Source organism: Antennarius striatus, chromosome 20 (assembly GCF_040054535.1).
Source record: "Antennarius striatus isolate MH-2024 chromosome 20, ASM4005453v1, whole genome shotgun sequence".
Lineage (NCBI taxonomy): Eukaryota > Metazoa > Chordata > Actinopteri > Lophiiformes > Antennariidae > Antennarius > Antennarius striatus.
Genome location: NC_090795.1, coordinates 14,686,820 through 14,708,290, shown reverse-complemented (window position 1 = coordinate 14,708,290; position 21,471 = coordinate 14,686,820). Strand labels below are relative to the sequence as shown.

General features: G+C 42.3%; 2 protein-coding genes across 5 annotated transcripts; one reads left to right on the top strand and one right to left on the bottom strand.

Annotated features, from left to right (window-relative positions):
- Positions 1 to 529: 529 nt before the first annotated feature.
- rps20 (ribosomal protein S20) lies at positions 530 to 2,233 on the bottom strand. Its single transcript, XM_068303999.1, has 4 exons — positions 2,075 to 2,233; positions 1,426 to 1,525; positions 1,162 to 1,235; positions 530 to 743 (listed from the first exon to the last, which is right to left on the bottom strand). Exons 1-4 carry the CDS (start codon positions 2,075 to 2,077, stop codon positions 561 to 563), a joined length of 360 nt encoding a protein of 119 aa, XP_068160100.1. The 5' UTR covers positions 2,078 to 2,233; the 3' UTR covers positions 530 to 560.
- Positions 2,234 to 10,358: 8,125 nt separating this feature from the next.
- On the top strand, positions 10,359 to 20,420 carry LOC137587678 (ankyrin repeat and SAM domain-containing protein 6-like). 4 transcript variants are annotated; one of them, XM_068304259.1, is made up of 18 exons: positions 10,359 to 10,962; positions 11,629 to 11,850; positions 11,966 to 12,164; positions 12,351 to 12,501; positions 12,828 to 12,872; positions 12,971 to 13,175; positions 13,296 to 13,402; positions 14,681 to 14,832; positions 15,000 to 15,237; positions 15,791 to 15,840; positions 15,968 to 16,162; positions 16,278 to 16,440; positions 17,029 to 17,234; positions 17,325 to 17,517; positions 18,546 to 18,613; positions 18,752 to 18,868; positions 19,071 to 19,155; positions 19,257 to 20,420. In XM_068304259.1, the coding sequence occupies exons 1-18, from the start codon at positions 10,634 to 10,636 to the stop codon at positions 19,304 to 19,306; spliced, it is 2,775 nt and encodes a 924-aa protein (XP_068160360.1). In that variant the 5' UTR covers positions 10,359 to 10,633; the 3' UTR covers positions 19,307 to 20,420. The 4 variants fall into 4 exon arrangements, 3 of the variants coding, with proteins under 3 accessions (XP_068160360.1, XP_068160359.1, XP_068160361.1); XM_068304258.1 differs by having other exon boundaries at positions 19,071 to 19,167; positions 19,257 to 20,418; XR_011033958.1 differs by lacking the exons at positions 19,071 to 19,155; positions 19,257 to 20,420 and having other exon boundaries at positions 17,597 to 18,613; positions 18,752 to 18,832.
- Positions 20,421 to 21,471: the final 1,051 nt, after the last annotated feature.

The window sequence follows — 21,471 nt, the reverse complement described above, 5'->3', positions numbered from 1 at the left end:
TATACAGTGCACCCTTGCACATTCGCGCATCAACGCTCATGACTTCACCTCATCACAGATTTTTGGTATGCAGCCACGTGATACTGTATGCGCATTGTTAGCCGACGGCATCCGGAAGAGCGCATCACAGAATTCATTAATCACGTGTGGTTCGTGGAATGAATTAACCGCTTGGAACTTGGGCACACTGTACAACTACAATACTTATAAAATCTAGTCTGTACATCTTACAGAACTGTTACTAGTCTTTCACGGTGATGTATAGGCCAACTGCATCAAGGAGTATTAAATGTTGATTTCCTTTGTGTGCTTCATTAGCATCCTCCTGTTTATATCCAGCTAGCAGCATCTTTCTAATGGATGAGAAGCCCCTTAATGAAACCAGAAAAATAGCAAGTATTACAGTAAAGGACACACTGCAAACCCTCACCTTCCTTCAGACTCAGATAAGTTCATTGAACACTTCTGAACTTGCAATTCCACAAACACTGAGAGCTCATTTTTCACATGTTTAAAAACAAACAACAGCTTCCTTCTTCATTTCTTTATTGTATCTCCAATTATGCATCTGCGATTGTGACTTCAACTTCAACGCCTGGTTCGATGCTGATAGAGGTGATCTGCTTCACAATCTCAGATGGACTGAGCAGATCAATCAGGCGCTTGTGAATCCTCATCTGGAAGCGATCCCATGTTTTGGATCCTTCACCACAGGGGGTCTTTCTGGTGGTGATACGTAGAGTCTGCAAGAAGTATAGAGAGGCTTTTAACTTTGACAAATATATAATCATCAATAGTATGAAAAATGAAGCATAGTGGGCTCTGCTTTTGTTTTCTCATGCAGGCTGGGTACTCTTAAGGATCTAACATGATTCCAGAATGTGAAGTATTTGCAGACAAATCTAGCTGTTTAGAGTAATGTACCTTTAGAGTAATGGTTATTTTGAATATTGAAAAGCATATTCTGCATTACCAGAATTGTCTTTACTCAATCAGTGGAAATGTATCTGTTAATTCTGTTCTGACGTCCTGATGAATTGAGTTGAAAAAATAAATTTGCAAATGAAATAAATTTGGGAATGCACTGACTTAGCTTCATTTCAAGACAACCTCTTGATTTGTACTCTTACGTATCCAATTTTTTTTATTTTCCAACAGTACCTTGGTTGGCATGCGGACCGGTCCCTTCACCTTCAGGTTCTTCTCCTTGGCCCCACGGATCAAATCAGCACACACTAGGAATTATTTTTAAAAAGGACATCTTAATAAAAGTAAAAAACAATGTCAACTCATTATGATACTGCTAACTCCAAGGCTCAGAATAGCGTATACAGTCGTCAGGGTTCATAAGGGGGTTATTTTGTCCTCACAGCATAGGTTTATCCATTACTTTGATCAGTACTGTACTACTTGGAGCTGACTTACCCTTCTCCAATGATTTGACGTTGCGGCTGGTGAGGGTGATTCGGATGCGATGTATGGCGACCTCGGTCTCTACAGGTGCCTTACCAGAATCCTTGAAAGCCTGCATGTGTGGAAACGGCATTGACTGGAACATCTGACCAGGATTTTTAGATACGACGATATTCAAACAAGTTGGTGCGACGCTAGTGAGCCATGCAGGACATGTCCCACTTTTACTACCTCGTAGCAGTAATGTATCGTCTCCACTTAAGAAATAATTAGGTTCCTCAAAAATAGTGACCGAACGATGTAAATGTGTCCTAATAGCTCCCGAGAGGCTCACAGGCTAGCTAACAAAGGCTATTATCGGTTGAGCCACAAGCGCTAGCTAGGTACAGTTAAAACATTATATAAAACAAATTTCCAATAATTTACAACTGTGGGATTATATAATTTTATGCAGTAATGGCAGAATTATTCAGTACCCAAAGTGCAAAAGTTAGGAAACAATTAAAAAGTTATTTGCGGCGGAACGGATGCGTGGAGAAGCACGAGCTGCTAGCTATGCCTCATGTCACGCTAAATTGTGAGTTAAATGTGCAAACTTCGCTCTGTAATTAAAAACTCAGGTATGACGATGTTTATTACGCAAACATAAAACAATACATACCATTGTGAATATTCCTGACCGACTTATTCGGAAATAAAAGTTCAAACGAACAGCGGTGAGCCAGGAACAGACCCAACCAACGTGGCTAGCTCTTCACGAAAAGGACGAGCCGAGGCCGGCTTCCTGGTTATGAAGCGCTCATCCGAGTTTCTCGTTCTTCTTCGCTGGTATTAATATGTGTCCGCGCTCCACAGCGACACCGAAAGGCTAGAAGGTATCAGTGCCTGTCCGGAGGCTTTCCGGGTTACGAATTTATTAACCAAACACAGCTGAGTTGTGACGTCAAACGTCTAAAGGTCTGTCATGCGTTTACTACGTACGTGTTATGTTTTTATGCTCAGCTGCCAGATGTCCAACTTGACTGTATTCCAAATATTTTGACCCAAAGTGATCCGTGGTCCTGGATATCAGCCTTTAAAAATTGCTCATATGAGCTCCTCATGGAAACGCTTTGTTTCAGGCCTCCCGTTGTCGTATTTTTTAAATTTAATTTTAAATTTTTTTATACACTGCTATAATCCCCAAAGGGAAATTAAGAACGAAATCTCTAGGTTTTATTAGTCAATTACACTTATGTACAGTGGTACCTCTACTTAAAAAAATTATTGGTTCTGGAAGAATTTTCGTAAGTAGACAATTTCGTAAGTAGAGACCCGTTTTCCATGCAAATGCCCTAATCTGTTCCAAGCCCCCCAAAATTCAGACATAAATGTTTTATAAAGCATAAAAATGCATCAAAACATGTAACAATTACATGTTACAATTAGATTATTACACAATAAAGGAGAATTGTGCAAAATGTAAAAAACAAAACAAAGAATTGAGTAAAGAATAAAAATGATGGTTATTTACCTTTTAACTGCTGTCCTCATTATTTTTTGCCCTCTGTGGTTCATGCATTCTTGCCTCACCATGCCGAAAAACAGAGTGAATTCCAGTCCTACTTTTGAACTTCTCCAACCACCCACGCATGCCTTAAACTCCTTAATCTTCCTTTTGTTCTAATAACGTGGGGATTGTAGATGCATTACGGCCATATTCTTTGGCGAGATCAATCAAACGCATCCCTTTTTCATGCTTTTCTATTATCTCATGCTTTGTTTGTACGGACAAAAAACCTCTTTTCTTTGTCTATTCCTCTTTCCTCCATCACTTCCTTGGGGTCCATAGTGAATACTCTAAAAGTTAATAGCATATTGGCCCGAATATAAGACGACCCTGATTATAAGACGACCCCCTCTTTTTCAAGACTCAAGTTTGAAAAGAGACTTTTTGAACACCAAATTCAATTTTTATACAGTAAATAATTACAGTACATCCGAAACAAATTATATGATTATAACAATATATTATATGGGCGGCAGTAGCTCAGTGGTAAAGCGGGCGGTAGAGCCGGTCGTCCTATGATTCAAGATCGGTAGTTCGATTCCAGCTCTCGCCCAAAAAAAAATACCCGCAGCACTGCCGAGGCACCCTCGAGCAAGGTGCCGTCCCCTTTACAAATTGCTCATTTGAGGCACCAAGAAGGAGCTGCCTGCCACTCTACCTCCCTTTCATGCCTACAGGCCCCTTTGTGTGTGGTGTATTACAGGGGCCTGTACACGCTAATATGCATGCATGTGATTTGATTTGATTGACTAACAAAAACTAGAGTGTGCTTTCTTAATTTCCCTTTGGGGATTATAACAGTGTATTAAATTAAATTAAATTAAAATTAAAATATTATTAGAAAGAATAAGCATTTTATTTTGCCTCATTCAAATCATGCAAAAACTGTCTATCACATCTTAATATCTGAACATTTAAATATGTAAACTAAAGTGCAATCACATTTGTAAATAAATGGTGAGTGGCATCAACCTTGCTACCATCAGAGAACCGACCCACTTTTCTCCAGATTGTCGCTACGTTTCTCCATTTTCTGTTATCTTTTCTCTTATTTTCTTCTCTTTTCTTACCACTGTTTTTATTTTTGTTCTACATGACAGGGGTTTGCTTTGGCCTGGGGAATTAAGTTCAGCATTCACTCTAAAGATATCTGGCGCCATCTAGCGTTGTGAATGGATAAAATGTCTAGACCCCGAATGTAAGACAACCCCCACTTTTTCAGTCTTATTTCAATGCAAAAAACACTCTCTTATATTCGGGCCAATACAGTATATTTGCATAAAACTATCAGAACACCTCATGGGTCGATGGCTAAATGACGAGGACGCTGCATAGACACCTATCTAGCTACACAGAGGTCCCTCTTAGCGAATGGGATGCCAGGAAGATGCGAGGTAATACCCAATGGCAGGTCAGCTATAAGAATGTTGCATTCATGAACCTGTGGCCCGTACTGTATTTTTACCTTTCGTAACTCGAAATTTATTTCGTAACTAGAGGCGATTACTGATGGCGCCGCGGATGGCCGCCTCGGTGTTTCGGACGGCTGCCTCGGTGTTTTGGTGCGCCCTCGTTTTTCTTCTTTTGAGCTTTAATTTGGTTTTCTGCCTCTGATGGCTACTACTCCAGGGAAGCTCTCATGGCCATCAGAGCTACTACTCCGGAAGATTTATTTCCGACTTTCCTGGCCTCAACTGCAGTTTTATTGCCAATTCTGACCAAGGAGGCTCGCAGCAAAGTGAGACGCCGCAGAAGAGGAAAGCGCTGGTGCGTGTGGCTTGGACTACGCACCAGCGCTCCCCGGGATATTCCTCTCTAATGTGCGCTCACTTTGCAACAAAATGGACAAGCTGAGCCTGCTGCTAAACACAAACAGAGATTTTTCCATGTCCTGCGTTTTGTGCTTTAAGGAAACGTGGCTGTGTGATCTCATTCTGGCTCAGAGCTGATCCTTGATGCAGTCCCACCTCCACCTTGAACTCCTTTGTCACACCTACAGCACACCTCACCACTGTCTTACAGTCCTCATACATGTCCTGCACCGCTCTAACATACTTCTCTGCCACTCCAGACTTCCTCAACCAATACCACAGTTCCTCTCTGGACACCCTGTCATAAGCTTTCTCCAGATCTACAAAAATACAATGCAGCTCTGTTTGGCCTTCTCTGTACTTCTCTATCAACATCCTCAAAGCAAATACTGCATCTGTAGTACTCTTTTTTGGCATGAAACCATACTGCTGCTCACAAATGTTCACTTCTGCCCTTAGTCTAGCTTCCACTACTCTTTCCCATAACTTCATTGTATGGCTCATCAGCTTTATTCCTCTGTAGTTGCCATAACTCTACACATCTCCTTTGTTCTTAAAAATGGGCACCAGCATACTTTTCTTCCATTCCTCAGGCATTTTCTCGCTATCTAAGATCCTGTTGAACAACCCAGTCAGAAATTCTACTGCCACTTCTCCTAGACACTTCCAAACCTCTACAGGTATATCATCAGGACCGACTGCCTTTCCACTCTTCATCCTCTTCAATGCCCTCCTCACTTCATCGTGATTGATCTTTGCTACATCCTGGTCCGCAACAGTCACCTCTTCTAGTCTTTGTTCTCTCTCATTTTCCACATTCATCAACTGTTCAAAGTACTTCTTCCATCTTCCCATCACACTACTGGCACATGTCAATAGGCTTCCTTCCCTATCCTTAATCACCCTAACCTGCTTCACGTCCTTCCCATCTCTGTCTCTCTGTCTTGCCAACCTGTATAGATCAGTCTTTCCCTCCTTACTGTCCAACCTAGCATACAAGTCATCATAAGCTTCTTGTTTGGCCTTTGCTACCTCTACCTTCACCTTACGCTGTATCTCCCTGTACTCCTGTCTACTCTCCTCAGTCCTCCCAGTGTCCCACTTCTTCTTAGCTAACCTCTTTCTCTGTAAACACTCCTGTACCTCCTCACTCCACCACCACGTCTCCGTATGTACTTTCTTTCCAGATGACACACCAAGTACTCTCCTACCTGTCTCCCTGATCACATTAGCTGTAGTTGTCCAGTCATCTGGAAGCACCTCGTGGCCCCCCAGAGCCTGTCTTAACTCCTTCCTAAAAGTCATGCAACACTCTTCCTTTTTTAGCTTCCACCATTTTGTCTTCTGCTCTGCCTTTGCCCTCTTCATCTTCCTCACCACCAGAGTCATCCTGCACACCACCATCCTATGCTGTTTGGCTACACTCTCACCTACCACTACTTTGCAGTTACTGATCTCCTTCAGATTACACCGTCTACACAAGATGTAGTCTACCTGTGTGCGCCTACCACCACTCTTATAGGTCACCCTATGTTCCTTCCTCTTCTGGAAGAAAGTAGTCACTATAGCCATTTCCATCCCTTTTGCAAAGTCAACTACCATCTGTCCTTCTGCATTCCTCTCCTGGATACCAAATCTGCCCATCACCTCCTCATCACCTGTTTCCTGCACCAACATGTCCATTGAAGTCTGCACCAATGACAACTCTCTCACTTCTAGGTATGCTCTGCATCACTTCATCAAAGTCCAGCCAAAATTTCTCCTTCTTCTCCAGCACACATCCTACCTGTGGAGCATACCCACTAACAACACTGAACATCACACCTTCTATTTCTAGCTTTAGACTCATCACTCTATCCGACACTCCTTTTACCTCCAGGACATTCCTAACAAACTCCTCCTTCAAGATAACTCCTACTACATTTCTCTTCCCATCTACACCATGATAGAACAACTTGAACCCTGGTCCTAAACTTCTAGCCTTGCTACCTTTCCACTTGGTCTCCTGGACACACAGTTTGTCTACCTTCCTTCTCTGCATCATGTCAACCAACTCTCTACCTTTTCCTGTCATGTTCCAACATTCAATGTCCCTACTCTCAGTCCTATACTCTTGGCGTTCCTCTTCTCTCTCTTCGTGCGAGCACACTTTCCTCCTCTCCTTCTTCGACCAATAGTTGTCCAATTTCCACCGGCGCCCTGTAGGTCAACAGCGCAGATGGCGGTCGTTGTTAACCTGGGCCTCGACCGATCCGGTATGGAAGTCATAGGTTTGATTCGCATCTTTGATTTGGCAAAAGTTTTACGCTGGATACCCTTCCTGACACAACCCTCTGTATTTATCCGGGCTTGGGACCGGCACAATAAGAAACTGGCTTGTGTCCTCTTGTGGCTACATTTCTTTGATGTTTCCTGTATTGCATATACAGTATTTTTTTTAAGTAAAACCGAATAGTATCTAATTCAGTGTGTTAATCCTTGCTTGCTATATTGTAGCCTTATATTATAGGAAATTGTTTTATGATCGTTGGTCCTTGCAGGGTTAAATAAAGCAATAAGAGATATAGATAACATGTTCGTGCATGTATTTCCCAACTTCAGTATATATTTGAATAAGCTCAATTGAAAACCTCATGATGACGCTTAAACTCCACCCACTACCTGCCCAACCAATCACAGCGCATCTGCCAGAGGGAATCACTTGAACAATATGGCGTAAGGCCTTGGACAGCGAGGCTTTTTGTTGCGGATACACCTTCTGTCCAGACGACAATGCAAATATCCGGGACAAAAACGCTGGCCAAAGTGAAGTTTTTTGAAAACGCCGGGTCTGCGTTGTACCGCGGATGCTGTAACTGAACTGTTTCTATCCGGGGGGCATCTCCCTGCGACGAAAATCGCTGACGTTATTGTGTGTGATCCATGTCTACATGTACACACAGAATGGACAGAGTGAAAACCGTTTTTTTTTCTGACTTATAACAGCTCCACGTTGAAGACACATTGATAAACATGCTTGACAGTTGGATATTTGTTCAGAAAGTTTATACAGTGGACAAAGTGTTTTTTTTTAATAAAAGCCAATAATATGACTCAAGCATAATCACTGGCTATACTTCATCGTTACAAAAGGACAATCATTGTCCATACCCCAACCACTCTCCCCTTACTGTACGTTTACTGTATTTTCAGTTTCGTCATGTCCAAATGATCATTTTCATTTTTGTGTGTGTGTCTGTGTCTGTGTCTGTGTGTGTGTACTGTATTCGTGTGCAAGCATTTGGAGTTAAAAATAATTTCCCTACAGAAATTATTAATAGATTTATTTATTTGATTTTTTAAGAGGACTTGAAGGTAGTTGGTGTGACAGAAGAGGAAGCGGAAGACAGGGTTAAATGGATGCAACTGTTTCGCTCTGGCGACCCCTCAAGGGAAAAGCCAAAAGAGAAAGAAGCTTTAGTTGATTTTTTATTTTTTATACACACATCACACAACAACATTACACAGCATTATTTCAGTATCATCCACCATCTCGCTCGCTCTCTTCTCTCTCTCTCTCTCTCTCTCTCTCTCTCTCTCTCTCTCTCTCTCTCTCTCTCTCTCTCTCTGTCTCATGACAAAAATTTATAAAAGTTCTCAAAGGTTTGTAATAATGATAAATCAGTTTTTATTATGAACTAGTGGAAACCCTTAGAAATTCCATGATTAAAAGAATAATATCAGTCTTCATACCAAACATATGAAAACAATAAACAGCTTCCTTGTTCTATGGAGCTAACGCTACACTGCTAACATGGAGAACTCCAGCTAAACAATAGCCAAGTGATGCTAGCCGAGCTTTTGCTGCAACACAACGTGAGACACGGTATCATGTATGCTAGCGCATATTCCTTCTAGATTACTTTACTACCTGAACAGTGAGTTCTAGATTTTATTACAACAATTAAGGTTGAAGTTATTGATGATGTAACTTTCCAGAGTTGGAATCATCCTGTTGCGAGCATTGGACACCAGGAACTAAAACCAGCAGGACATCCATTACGGTGCCGACATTGAGTCTGTAATCTGGTGGAGAGACTTTTCTAAATCCATCTGTACAGAATGAGGTTACAGTAGGGATTCAGCTCATCTTCATCGGACGAGCATTAATCAACTCAAGAGAGTCTGCAGCAGAAACATAATTGAACGATCTGATGATGTTTCCTTGGTTTTTTTGGTCATAGATTGGTTGTTGATTGCGTACATGAGCAAGGCTGGAAGTAAACTTAATAAATGTGCAAAATGAAGCTTTGATTTCCTCCTTTTCAGCTGAGTTTGGCCCATTTTTCTGACGACAGTACGACAGCATTTAGAAAAGTTTTCACGCTCTGCTGTCCGCAAACAGACAGATGTCGCAAATATAAGAGTTTCCTTTTGGCTGAAGCAGTCATTGTGTAAATGGCCAATCTTTTTGCATACCCCACATTTATTGGCTCTGGCTAAGTAGTAATTCTCTTTTTGTGATGCAGTCCTTTCCTCTCCTTTAGTCGGAGTTTCACTCACAATTTGTTGCCGTTTTCTGTGTCGTTCCTGCTGTTTGGACTCTCTGCTCAAAAACATGAAAATTGTTGGAACAGTTATGACACTGTAACATTATGTTAACTGGGAAGTCCATGTATAGTTATTTCTTCTCCTAACATAGCAATTGCCTTACGCCATATTGTTCATATGATTCCTTCTGGTAGATGTGCCGTGATTGGTTGGGCGCTGTGATTGGTTGGGCACCTGATTGACAGGTAGTGGAGTGGGTGGAGTGTTAGACTTTCGAGTGATTTTACATCCCGCTTCAAAGCGATGACGTATCGTAATTGTCAGCGTTTGTGTGTTCGTCCGTTCATCCGTCTGTTAGTCCACCAAATATCTTTGCAACCGTTGCATGTAGAAAGATGAAACAAAAAGCACATTACTCAGGCGGCAAGGGGGATGAAAATGAGATGATGACCTGGACCTTGAGAAAACTAGGTCAAGGTCAAATTTTAACTTTTTTACACTCAGGAACTGGATAAGATACAAAAACGAGGGAGAAAGCCAGTGTAAGACCATAAAGCAGTAGCTTTGATCTATAGTCAGAGCGCAAGCTTTGATCTTTGACCTTTACAAATAGGTCGGGGTAAAATTTTTAATTCAGGTGTGTCGCGGGATGTTGCAGTCTCTGACTGCATTGGTTCTTGTTGAAATACATAGGTGGGGAGATACTTCATCAAAGTCACGGAACAAATATTTTTTGTGCATTCAAGTATATTACGGAACAAATATTTAACATTACGTGACGGACACAAAAATTCTTGCAAAGTTTCACGTTGCAGAATTTCACATTAAATTCCCACACGTATTGTTTGACTTATTACACTTGACTTATTGCACTTGACATTATTAAAACATGTTAAAGCATTAAACTCACTTAACCCTACAGATCTTTCTAAATGAATAATTATTGCGGGAATAAAAGCAAAAGCCGCGTAAATAAAGGTACGTAAAATAAAAAACTGATTTTATTGTGAAGAGAGGCGGAAGGGATGTGTGTGTTGTATACCAGGGATCGGAGTCGTCAGACTCCTTAACATGTAACGGGACCGGGGTAGAGACGGGACGGGACAGAAAGTGGTTTTGTACAAACCGGGTAAATTGTTGTAAACGGGTGTTGACTGTTGAAAAAATGTGACTCCCTGCTCGAAGTGTTAGAGGAGAAAATATTTGTCCTCCAGTCGGATATTAAACTTTATTTTTCTGTGCGTCATGATTTCCAGGCTGGGTCCGCCGCTCCGTGACAGAGAACTCCGTTAGAGTTGAATGGAGACCGTAGATCAACTGGAATCAGGTCATGAATTTCGGAGTCCCCGCTAATTCGCTGCTGCTCTTCCGCGCCTGCGACGAGGGAGACTATGAGACCGCCCGGGGAATCCTGGAGCCCGGGGCCCCGAAGGAGTCCGGGCGTCTGAGCAGGCTGCGGTCGGAGGCCGGTTCGGACTGCAGCAGCGCGGACATGTTGTCCCTGGTTCCGGTGGACTGTACGGACGAGGAGGGAAACACCGCCCTGCAGTTCGCCTCGGCCAGCGGCCACGAGAACCTGGTCCGGTTCCTGCTGCGGAAGGGAGCGTCGGTTGACAGCCGGAACAACTACGGCTGGACGCCGCTGATGCAGGCAGCGAGGTGGGCTGTGTGTGAGGGGACGGGCCGGTCCCCTCGGGACCGTGGACCAGGGGTTTCACCGTAGGAGTCAAAACAGTTTTATTTGTTGCACAACAGGATAAAACTGTCTTGTGATAATGCACTTTTAAAACTTGACTTACTTTGACATTTATTCAGCATTTATTTCCAGCTCATTTAATGAAGTTTGGAGTGCTACGAAGGAGAAATTATAATTCAAAGAGTGTGCTGTATTAATTTTTTGAATAAATTATCTGTGGAAAATCATTCCTCTTTACAGATCAGTGCATTTTCTTGGTGTCTGATGTCACTGAAATACAGTTTTCATGTAATTTTGAGTTTAACTAATCATTCATTCATTCATTTTCTTATTCACTTCTTTACAGGTTACTTAACATTTCTGTACTTAACAAACGACGTGTCATACAGTAGATGAAGAGAGTTTTTAATGACATTTATTGGGTCATACTTTTGTCCTGGGATTTTATACATTGGATTTAACATGTTCCACAAATTTCAAAATAAAATCTATCAAAATTGGTTATAGTACAGATATAATAGGGATACCACGAGCAGCGAAATGCGATAAATCTTAAAGTTTGTTTGATGTAGTGAAACTTAGTTCCTCATCCATCTGTATTTCATTCGTGTCTCTAACACTCCGCCCAGGTTTGGCCACCTGACTGTTGCCCACATCCTGCTGGAGAACGGGGCAGAAATCAACGGACGGAACCGGCTCTGTGCGAGCGTGCTGACTATGGCAGCCCGTGGAGGACACACTCACGTGGTCAAGCTTCTCCTGGAGAGTGGGACCAACGTTGATGACTATGATCATCTGGCTGTTGCTGCAGAAGCAGTGTCCAATGGCAATAACAACAACAACAGCTGCAGGTTTGGCTGTCTTCTAGCTCCTTTAGATGTAGACAGATGTCAGTCCAGATGTTTCACCTCCACTTGTCTGAATCCTGCTGTGGGGAATCTGCTGTCACTTTAACACATTTTGCAGTGTGGCTAGTTTTCGAGGCGGTGAAAGCTGTCCAGGAGGAGGAGGCAGAGAATTCATGGACATCACAGCGCTGATGGTGGCGTGTCAGCATGGCCACGAGGCTGCAGTACGCCTGCTGCTGGAATGGGGCTCTGATGTCAACTTTTCCCAGAAGACCACTGGCTGGGGTCCACTGATGGTGGCCACCCTCAGTGGGAAGGTGAGGTCAAAGAGTAGCTGGACAGTTAAACAAGATAGACAGCACAGACTGTGTGTCATTAGGGTAAAAACTGCTTTTCCATGATTGCTCATGTGATTTGGATTCGTGCATAGGAGCAGCACAAATGCATGATGGGATGGAAATGTCTTGGAGCTGCTAAGTAGTCTTGATCTGTGGTTTGTGAAGGTGTCTGTGGCTCAGCAGCTGGTGGAGCGAGGAGCCGACCCAGACCGGGTCAACGTTCTGTCCAAGACAGCCTTCGAACTCGCCATGCAACTCAAACAGAGAGATGTGAAGATGTATCTGGACAGCATCACCACGGTCCGACCCCAGACAGGTGATGCTCCCGCTCTTCTTTAAATGTCAAAGCATGTTGTTCAAGGTTCACAATGACTGAGAACTCCAGAAAAACAACAAAAAAACATGTCATCATTATCATGTCAACTGTGTCACACAGCTCCTTTATTTCATAGTGCAAGAGAAACACCTTCTGTAAAGTTTTGGAATAAGTACTAATATTTGTAGGATATTAAGCAGTTTAACAATTGATTTTAATGGACTTTAGTGAAAGAATGGCAGTCCACCTGAACTGTGGCCGAGTAGCTTTGCTGTTTCAGCGTATATCAGAGCGTATATCAGAGCTCTTCCTTCTTGTCTTCACAGATGATGAGAGAAGAAGACCAGATGTGTTCAGCGCGCTCAAGTTGGGTGAGTTCAACTAAATATTTAATGTGTAGTAAAAGCCTCCCAGATAGTTTTTCTTCTTGTGCGTGACCATACATGTGTGTGTGTGTGTGTTGACTCAGGAAATTCTCAGCTGGTCAAAGAGATCTTGGAGGATGATCCCACTCAGGTGAATTCATCCAATCAGGAGGGAGCGTCACCTCTCATGATGGCGGCAGTCAGTGGCCAGTTGGAAGTAGTCCAGCTCATGGTGGAGAAGAGCGCAGACATCGACAAACAAGATGGTGTCCATGGGTGGACGGCTTTAATGCAGGCCACCTACCACGGGTAGGACTCTGCTGCTGCTTATGTCTTTTTGTTGGGGCATGAAATCGACAAACACTTGGAATTTGATTCTTAACAACATTCTGCCTCTGTTTCTTTTCTTGCCCTCCTCTTCTCCCCCAGTAATAAAGGCATTGTCAAGTACCTGTTGAGTCAAGGAGCTGATGTCAACCTCCGAGCCAAGAACGGATACACCACCTTTGATCTGGTGATGCTGCTGAACGACCCTGGTAACGCATCGCTGCTTTACAGCCGGGGCGGAAATGTGTTGACACTGAACAAACAGATCATAAATAGATAATACAATAGACTGTAGGAAACAGCTGCAGCAATAAAACCAGTGTCCCAGGTTACACATCTTCTTGAAAAGAATAATGATGTACAATTTATGAAGTGAGGAGTCATCTCAACATGTTTTGCTATGAAATCAACTGTGATTTGTGAGCATAGTTTTGCAGAATACATATAAAGTCCCTTGGAATAATTTTCCCCCTGCAGGGATCATAATGAGTATGTAAAATAAAATAAAAAATGTTTTTAAAAAAAGTAAAATGTTTTTTTGCAGAATATATATAAAGTCCCTTGGTTAGATATTATGCATACCATAAAAAGTTTAAAATGAAACTGATTGAACTTCAAATGGTATCTCTTAAGTTTCTACTTTAAAATATTTTCTTGTTAAAGTTTTGAGCTACAATGTAAATGTCTGCGTATTCAAAGGAAAATTATGAAGGACAAATCATTTGATAATACAGGTAGTCCTAAACATGTGAACACAACTGGTACTGAGAGACCGTTCGTGAGCTGAATTGTTTGTAAGTCCTTATTTATTTAATTTCGATCTATAATCACCATTTGAAGTCAATTAAATGTCATTACTACTCTAAATATAAGTATTATTCCCTAAGACAGAAACAATAACAGGACATTAAAACAACACAAAAATTGAATAAAATACAGGTACAGGTTTTTGGACCAAAGTCATTCTCAATCATATTTTGGATTTTTAAAAAATACATGGAATAATAGTAATCAAAATTAATTAATTTCACTCGACTTCAGGTCTGTCCTTCACAGATAGTAGACTCTTAGAAAACCATTAAAAGCACATAATATCATGTTATTGTACAATAAATAAGAATAAAACATAAAATCATATTAAAATACGCACTTACACATAGGCAGCTACCATTAGGGCATCACTCATGATTCATGTGATTGTTTTAAATTCAGATTACTTTACGGTAGGTTTTTCCTCCTTATAATTTAATCCTTGAAAAGGAGAAGAAGAAAACACTTCAAGGAACTCTGGACCAGTTTTTAAGATCATCAGCAACAACAGTCAGTCAGCTGTTGATGTTGATGATCCACTGTACAGTATTGTATCTGTAAAATGATGAAATGAACATTAGTTGCAGTCTTGTTTATCATAACTCTATAAGTGACAGTTTATAATGTCTGTGTGAGCCCAGTAACAGTTTTATCTCTGTCCGCTTTGGCTCTTCCAGACACTGAGTTGGTGCGACTGTTAGCATCGGTTTGTATGCAAGTAGACAAAGACAAGTCGAAACACCGGAGCAGAGCGACGATGTCTCGCTCTAAAAGTCGACAGTCCCTCAACAACGTGCCGGTGCTGCCTGACGAGAGGGGAGGCCTGAAGGTAAAAACTTTATTTTACTACTTGTTGTACGTATGGATGAAGAATCATAGCGTGCTGATCAGTTATTTGTAAACCACATTTTGTCCAGCCTGAAAAAAAATGTGAAAAAGAAATTAAATCACGTGTCTCTAAAACTCTTCCCCATTTCTGTCGCCACCACCCTTCAGTCTTGGTGGAGTCGGATGTCCAATCGGTTCCGACGGCTCAAGTTGACTCATACGCTGAGACACGGCCTTTCATCCAGCCGCCTGGCTCCATTTCCAGATGATGCTGACCCTTCGCTAGACGCCACGATGAAAGCGAATAGGACACTTGATGGCGTGTCTAATGGGGTGCTGGCACCTACTCCTACTCTAGGAGGAAATGACAGCAGCACTGCCTGGGCTGTCAAGAGCAAAGATGCAGGTGAGACACCCTGAATGACACGCCAAAAATAAAATCACAACATTTAATTCACTGGTTGCCAGTGACATCTCAAGACGTCGATTACGTTTGGCAACGTGGGTGGTAGGGTGGAGTACGGTCTGGTGAAGCTCGTCAGTGAAAATCAGGCTTCTAATCATGGAATTTAGCATAATATCAGCTGATCCAGTTGCAGAACAAAGGATGGTGAATCACAAGAAGACGGAGAAGTGCTTACGATGCTATAAAGTTTTTGTATTTCAGAGCTCACCTCAGAGTGAACACGGTAAAGCTTTGAGCGTAGCATCTCTTGATCGGTCAAAAACAGAAAGAAAACACAGATAAATGTCCGGAGCGTTGGAGAAAGTCCACCAAAGGAGGCCAAATGGTACTAAAGACTGGCAGCCAATGAGTTAGTCACAATTCCCCACTTAAATCTAGTTTGTTTTCTCATTTTTAAATGCATCTGAATGCCACGGAGTCACAAATATTTGAATGTTATGAGCTGTGCTGGAGGAATGCGAAATGTGTCTTCTATCCTTCCTTGTCTTTCCAGGCCTGTGCAGAGGATCCTCAGAAAAGGAGGATTTCATTCTAACTACTATGGTAGGAGTGTTCAACTTGATGCAACTATGTCGCATTTTTATTTACATTAAACTTCTTGTACTTTTAATGAAGTTCATATCCGTTAATCAGTAGTGTAGAGGTCATTACACGGGGTCTCCCTCCCTAGCTCAGAAGCGGGGCACCTTTGACCCGACTACCCAGTGACAAGCTGAAAGCCGTCATCCCTCCCTTCCTGCCTCCGTCCAACTTTGAGCCATGGAACTCTGACCGTTCGCGTGTGCTCAGGGAGGGAAAGAGCGAAGCGCCGCGCCTGCCCATGCCCCCCCAGAGGAAGCTGAACAGCAGTGGGAACTCAGATATTGTGAGTGTCTGTGGGGGTGAGACGTTAATGGGTGGTACTGTGGATGGCCTGCGTCCATGTCTGTAGTCGTTCATCTCATTTTGTGTCATCTTCTTCTCCTTTGCTTATACCTCAGACATCAATCAGTCATGTAGTCAGTAGATCCATGAAGTTTCCCAGCATCCCCAAGGGGCCCTCCTCCTCCTCTCCTTCAAACTCAGGACACTACCACTCACCACACTCCTCCGGAGGTTCCAATGGAGTGGCAGGGATCAACCGGGACTCCCACAACCGTTCAGGTTTGTACCAACACGGATGAATCTGAGTACTCCCTGGCCAACAGTTAGCAGATAGACCAATGGTCCCCAACCGGGTCGTGGACCTTTCCGTGGATCAATTTGTACCGGGTCCCACAGAAAAAATCCAGAGCTTTCATTACTTCGGTTTTATTTCTGATCTGATTCTTAACGATGTTTTGTTTTAAATGACCAGATTCTCTCCTCCACATCTGTCTATGAGTCACTCTTGACCCTTATGAAGATGGTTGCCTTATGAGATGACTACCTTCTTAAAGGGGCCACTTCGGCCGCTAACAGAGATTATATTACCGTGAAACTAAAACTCCCAAGCTAGCAGAACCAACAAAAAAAGAAATGGTGCCATGTTATAAGAACGCTGCTAATAAAGTTTATGCACAGTGGCTTCATGGTCATTATTATATTCAGAAAAAAAGTTTTTATTCTGGTCGTATCATTTTATTATCTTGCATTCATCCACCACACCTTAAAGGACGGTCTGTGAAAATGTCTGATGTTAAACTGGTCCGTGGAGAAAAGATTGGGGAGCACTGAGTTTGATGACTTGCTGTACAACCTTTCTTCCACTAGGGGGCAGTGCAGACAGCGTTCTGTCCCAGATCGCTGCCCAGAGGAAGCGAGCAGCAGGCCTGTTGGACATGAAGTCTCAAACTGTTGAGAAGCAGCATCACCAGACGCAGAGCCAACCCTCACTGCCAACCTCAGCATCCTGTGTGCCACTGCCTGATACCAATGCACATCCCAGTGGGATCGCCTCTGACATCCACTCCAGAAGGGTTTGTGTTTCCTTTCTGTCTTTGATGAAGAATCCAAGTGAAGGAATGTCAGTGGCCAGGTGACGACTGTCATCTCCCTTTCTTTTGCAGAAGATGGAGCTGAAGATGAGACCTCAGTCAGGGAATTCTTCCACCTCCAAGAGCACATCGCCCACTCTGACTCCATCTCCTTCCCCGACGCCGAAGCCTCCTACTGGCCCCGGAGACTCTCTGTCCTCAGCCTCCTCCCATCCTCGCTCCAAGAGCAGCGGAGGCTCCAGCAGTGGAACCATCACCGATGAAGGTGCACGTCGAATTAAGCATCGACTGAAATCAAATAATATGTTTATTTAGTTTATTTTTAGTTATTTTTTTTCTTTCAGACATGTTATTACAACAGACTTCGCCTTCATCACATCTGCAACCTCAACAACATCCGAAAAAGAAAAAAAGGGCTTCTTTTTAATCATGACAGATATTCGTTAGTTTATTATTATTACTATTATCATTATTATTATATTATTATTATTAAGATATTATCATTATCATTAACTTGTTTTTAATTGTTGGTCAGTTATAATGCTAACTAAATGTGGTTTCAGACCACCATGTTTCAATACAGTATTTAGATGATTTGGATCTTGATTACTTCAATTTGAAAAAACTAACAGCCCTTTCTGCTTCTTTACATTAATTCATTTTGTTACTACTAAACTAACTTTGTCTGGACCTCAGACTTCTCCGTCTGGAGGCTGCATGTCCTCCATGTATATGCATGGGTTCCGTGTGGTGTCCAGTGCCCTCCAACAGTCCGTATGCTCCTCATGCCTGATGTGGTGACAGAATTCATTCATTCATTTTATGACTGCTTCATCAGCTTGCGCGGGTCACAGGGAGTTGGAGCCTATCCCACGGCTTGAGGTGGGGCGAACTCCAGGCGTGACGCCGGTGCAGCACAGAGCTACACAGACACATGCAACCATGCACACACACACTCCTATGGGCAAAGTGCATGTTTTTGGAGGTGGGAGGAAGCCAGAGAACCTGGAGAAAACCCACACAGACACGGGGAGAATATGCAAACCCCGCACAGAGTGGGACTCGCCTTGTTGTGCAGCGACAGTGCTACCCATTGCGCTACCATGCTGCCCATGTTGACAGAATGAAAAATAATATTTCTGCACCTTTGTTTAATTTATAAATACACAGGATTGGTTTCACAAGATTTCATTTTTCCTGAAGGCTATTTATTTTACAGTTCATTCTTTGTAACAGTGAATCACACAACATGTCTTATCCTTCATCAAACTATATGTTGCTGCTCTTTTTCAGATGAGCTGTCCAATATATTAAAGAAACTGTCCCTTGAGAAGTACCAGCCCATATTTGAGGAACAGGAGGTTATCCTTTATTTTAGTTTACATCGTTATGCATCAACACCCATATTAACAAAGAAAATTGCAGGTTTAATTTGCTTTACATGACACATTTGTATAAACGTGTCTGTGCATGCGTGTGTGTTTCTGCTCTTGTTCTAGGTGGATATGGAGGCATTTCTGACTTTAACAGATGAAGACCTGAAGGAGCTGGGCATTAAAACAGATGGACCCAGACAACAGATCTTGGCTGCCATATCAGAGCTCAATGCTGGAAAGGTGTTTAGGCTGTAGGATGTGTTACCTTGGAGTTTCGACTTTAATTTCATGATTAATTGTTAACATCAGTGAAGAGAGGCAGAGTTATTGTGAGGATTCTAATTGCTAAAAGTAACAACTGGTGGTGTTTCTAGAGGGGCAGGATATGTGGAAGTGTAACGCAGTCTTTGCCTGAATGTAAGGACTGGTTTCTAATTGTCAGGGACGAGAGAGGCAGATTCTCCAGGAAACCATTCATAACTTCCATTCTTCCTTTGGAAGTAGCGCCAGCAACCCAAGACAGCCAGGTGAACCTCGCTGTGAGTGTCAGACTCCACCATACATACAGACAACATTATTACCTGTCTTTCTGCCTCTTTGTCTAATTTTCTCCATCTTCCTCCATAAGCCCCAACAAGTTGGATGAGACACCAGGTTCGTTCTACTAACAAGAGGTAACCTAGCTGCTCACCTGGAAATACACTCCACGGACTTAAACATGATATAATACTGGTGAGCTTCAGCCAAAAAAGAAGTCGTATGGAGTCTTTTGTACGCCAGTGTCCCTGACCTCTAGTGCAGCAAAGCAACCAACGAGGTTCTGAACAACTCCAGTTCACACTATTCCTCATGGATCCTAAAGCAGGGAAGATGTGACAGGGTTGGCTGAGTCCAGGGTCCTGCTGCTGTTGGACAAATCTCATGATGTCAGACAAATGATGTATTTTGGTTCGGTGGCCACATCTGCTGCTGGTGCAGCACACAGGTTCCATAAAAAGGAGATTTATTAAAACAACGCAAAATGAGGAGCAGAGATATGGGAGAGACTGCAACTGAACAAATGTAAAGGATAGAGCACACTATTCATGAAAATGGAATTATGGAAGAATAGATTAGTCAGGACAAGAGATGAGACTGTACAAAGTTTAAACAGCATTACTATAAAAACTGACTGACTGTAAGGTGTTCTGATGAGAAGTAATTAACTATTTTTAGTCATTACTATTGTGATTGTCTTTGGTTTATGGGCCACAATACATTCTTTATCAGGACTGCTGAGTAAATAAAAATTACAGTAATGCAATAACATGTTTGTGTCGTTTAAGATCTAAAATGATGAACCAGTCTCCTCTGCGTTCATACATCTGGCTTCACCATTAACCACCCATATAATACTTCCAATAAATACAAGTGTGACAGACGGCCTAGGGTAGTGTAGAAAATGGCTCACTGAAGAATCGATCTTTACACAAGATGGCAGTGACACTATCGATCGCATAAATTATATATGACATCCCTTCTTAGCAGTAGATGTCACACCGTGTTAAGAAACGTGTTTTTGCATTATTAAAAAGTAAATTCATCAGGAAATAAATTTGACATTGTGTCAGAGTGTGTGTGTGTGTGTGTGTGAGTGTTTGCAAGTGAGATAAATTATAAATGATAATTTGTTGGTTACTTTATCAGTGAATATTTTGACTAAGAGCCACTGACATTCTGGACGTAAAATATATTGCTATGTTTATATTTTGTGGAAGAAAACGTGAGTGCAGTCCAGGAGCAATATCTGAAAGATTCTCAATGAATTCCATTCCATGTTTTTATTTCTTACCAATAAATGAATGAAATGTGATGGCAGTCTGTAGAGTCCTCTACTGAGTGGTAGACTGGTTGTCACCTGCAGTCGTAGTGGCTCACATTTAATCATCCAGGGTTGTAGCAGTTTTGCATCATAATTAGTAAAGAATTTAGTATTGACAACTTAAAAAGCAGAGTTATAAAATGGTTCCATTAAGATTTAAATCAGTTGCTTGCTCCACAGAATCTCTGATGTAGAAGAGCACACACCGTAATAAAAAGTAGGTAGTAGTTGGATCAACTTCGATCTTCCATTGTTAAAGTTCAGTTTAACAATGCTTAAGCAAATACTGTATAGTATTTGAGAGAATTCATCCAACAGATCGTGATACCTACATTAATGCCCACAGCTCGGTGTGAAGGCAAAAAAATAACTCAATTATAATGAGCGCTGTCAAAACTCATGTCACAAACCGAACAACTACCTGAGTCAGGCCATGTCCACACGTAGCCGCGTAAGTGCGTTGATCAACACATTTATAAGTAGAGAAACTCCGAGAACTGGCCCGGGACACGTGGAAATTCACACTATTCCTCCTGGAGGACAACCTCCATAATAGAGTTCTTCCACCAGCAGGCAGCGCATCCCGGACTGACCCAGAACTGGCGTTGGCGAGGAACGTGAGTGAATGAATGATGAATAAATAAATATATCAACTTAATGACTCATAAAGAAAGAAGCAGAAGAATATATATCCAACTGTCAAGCATGTCTATCAACGCGTCTTGGACGTGGAGCTGTTATATGTCAGAAAATATCCGGTTTTCACTCCGTCCATTCTGTGTGGACACGTGGACACGGGTCACACACACTGACGGCACAGCGGTTTTTGTTGCCGGGAGACGCCCCTCGGATTGAAACAGTTTAGCCTACAGCGTCCACACGACAACACAGACCCAGCGTTTTCAAAAAACTTCACTTTTGCCAGCGTTTTCGTCCTGGATATCTGCATTGTCGTGTGGACGAAAGGCATAACCGCAACAAA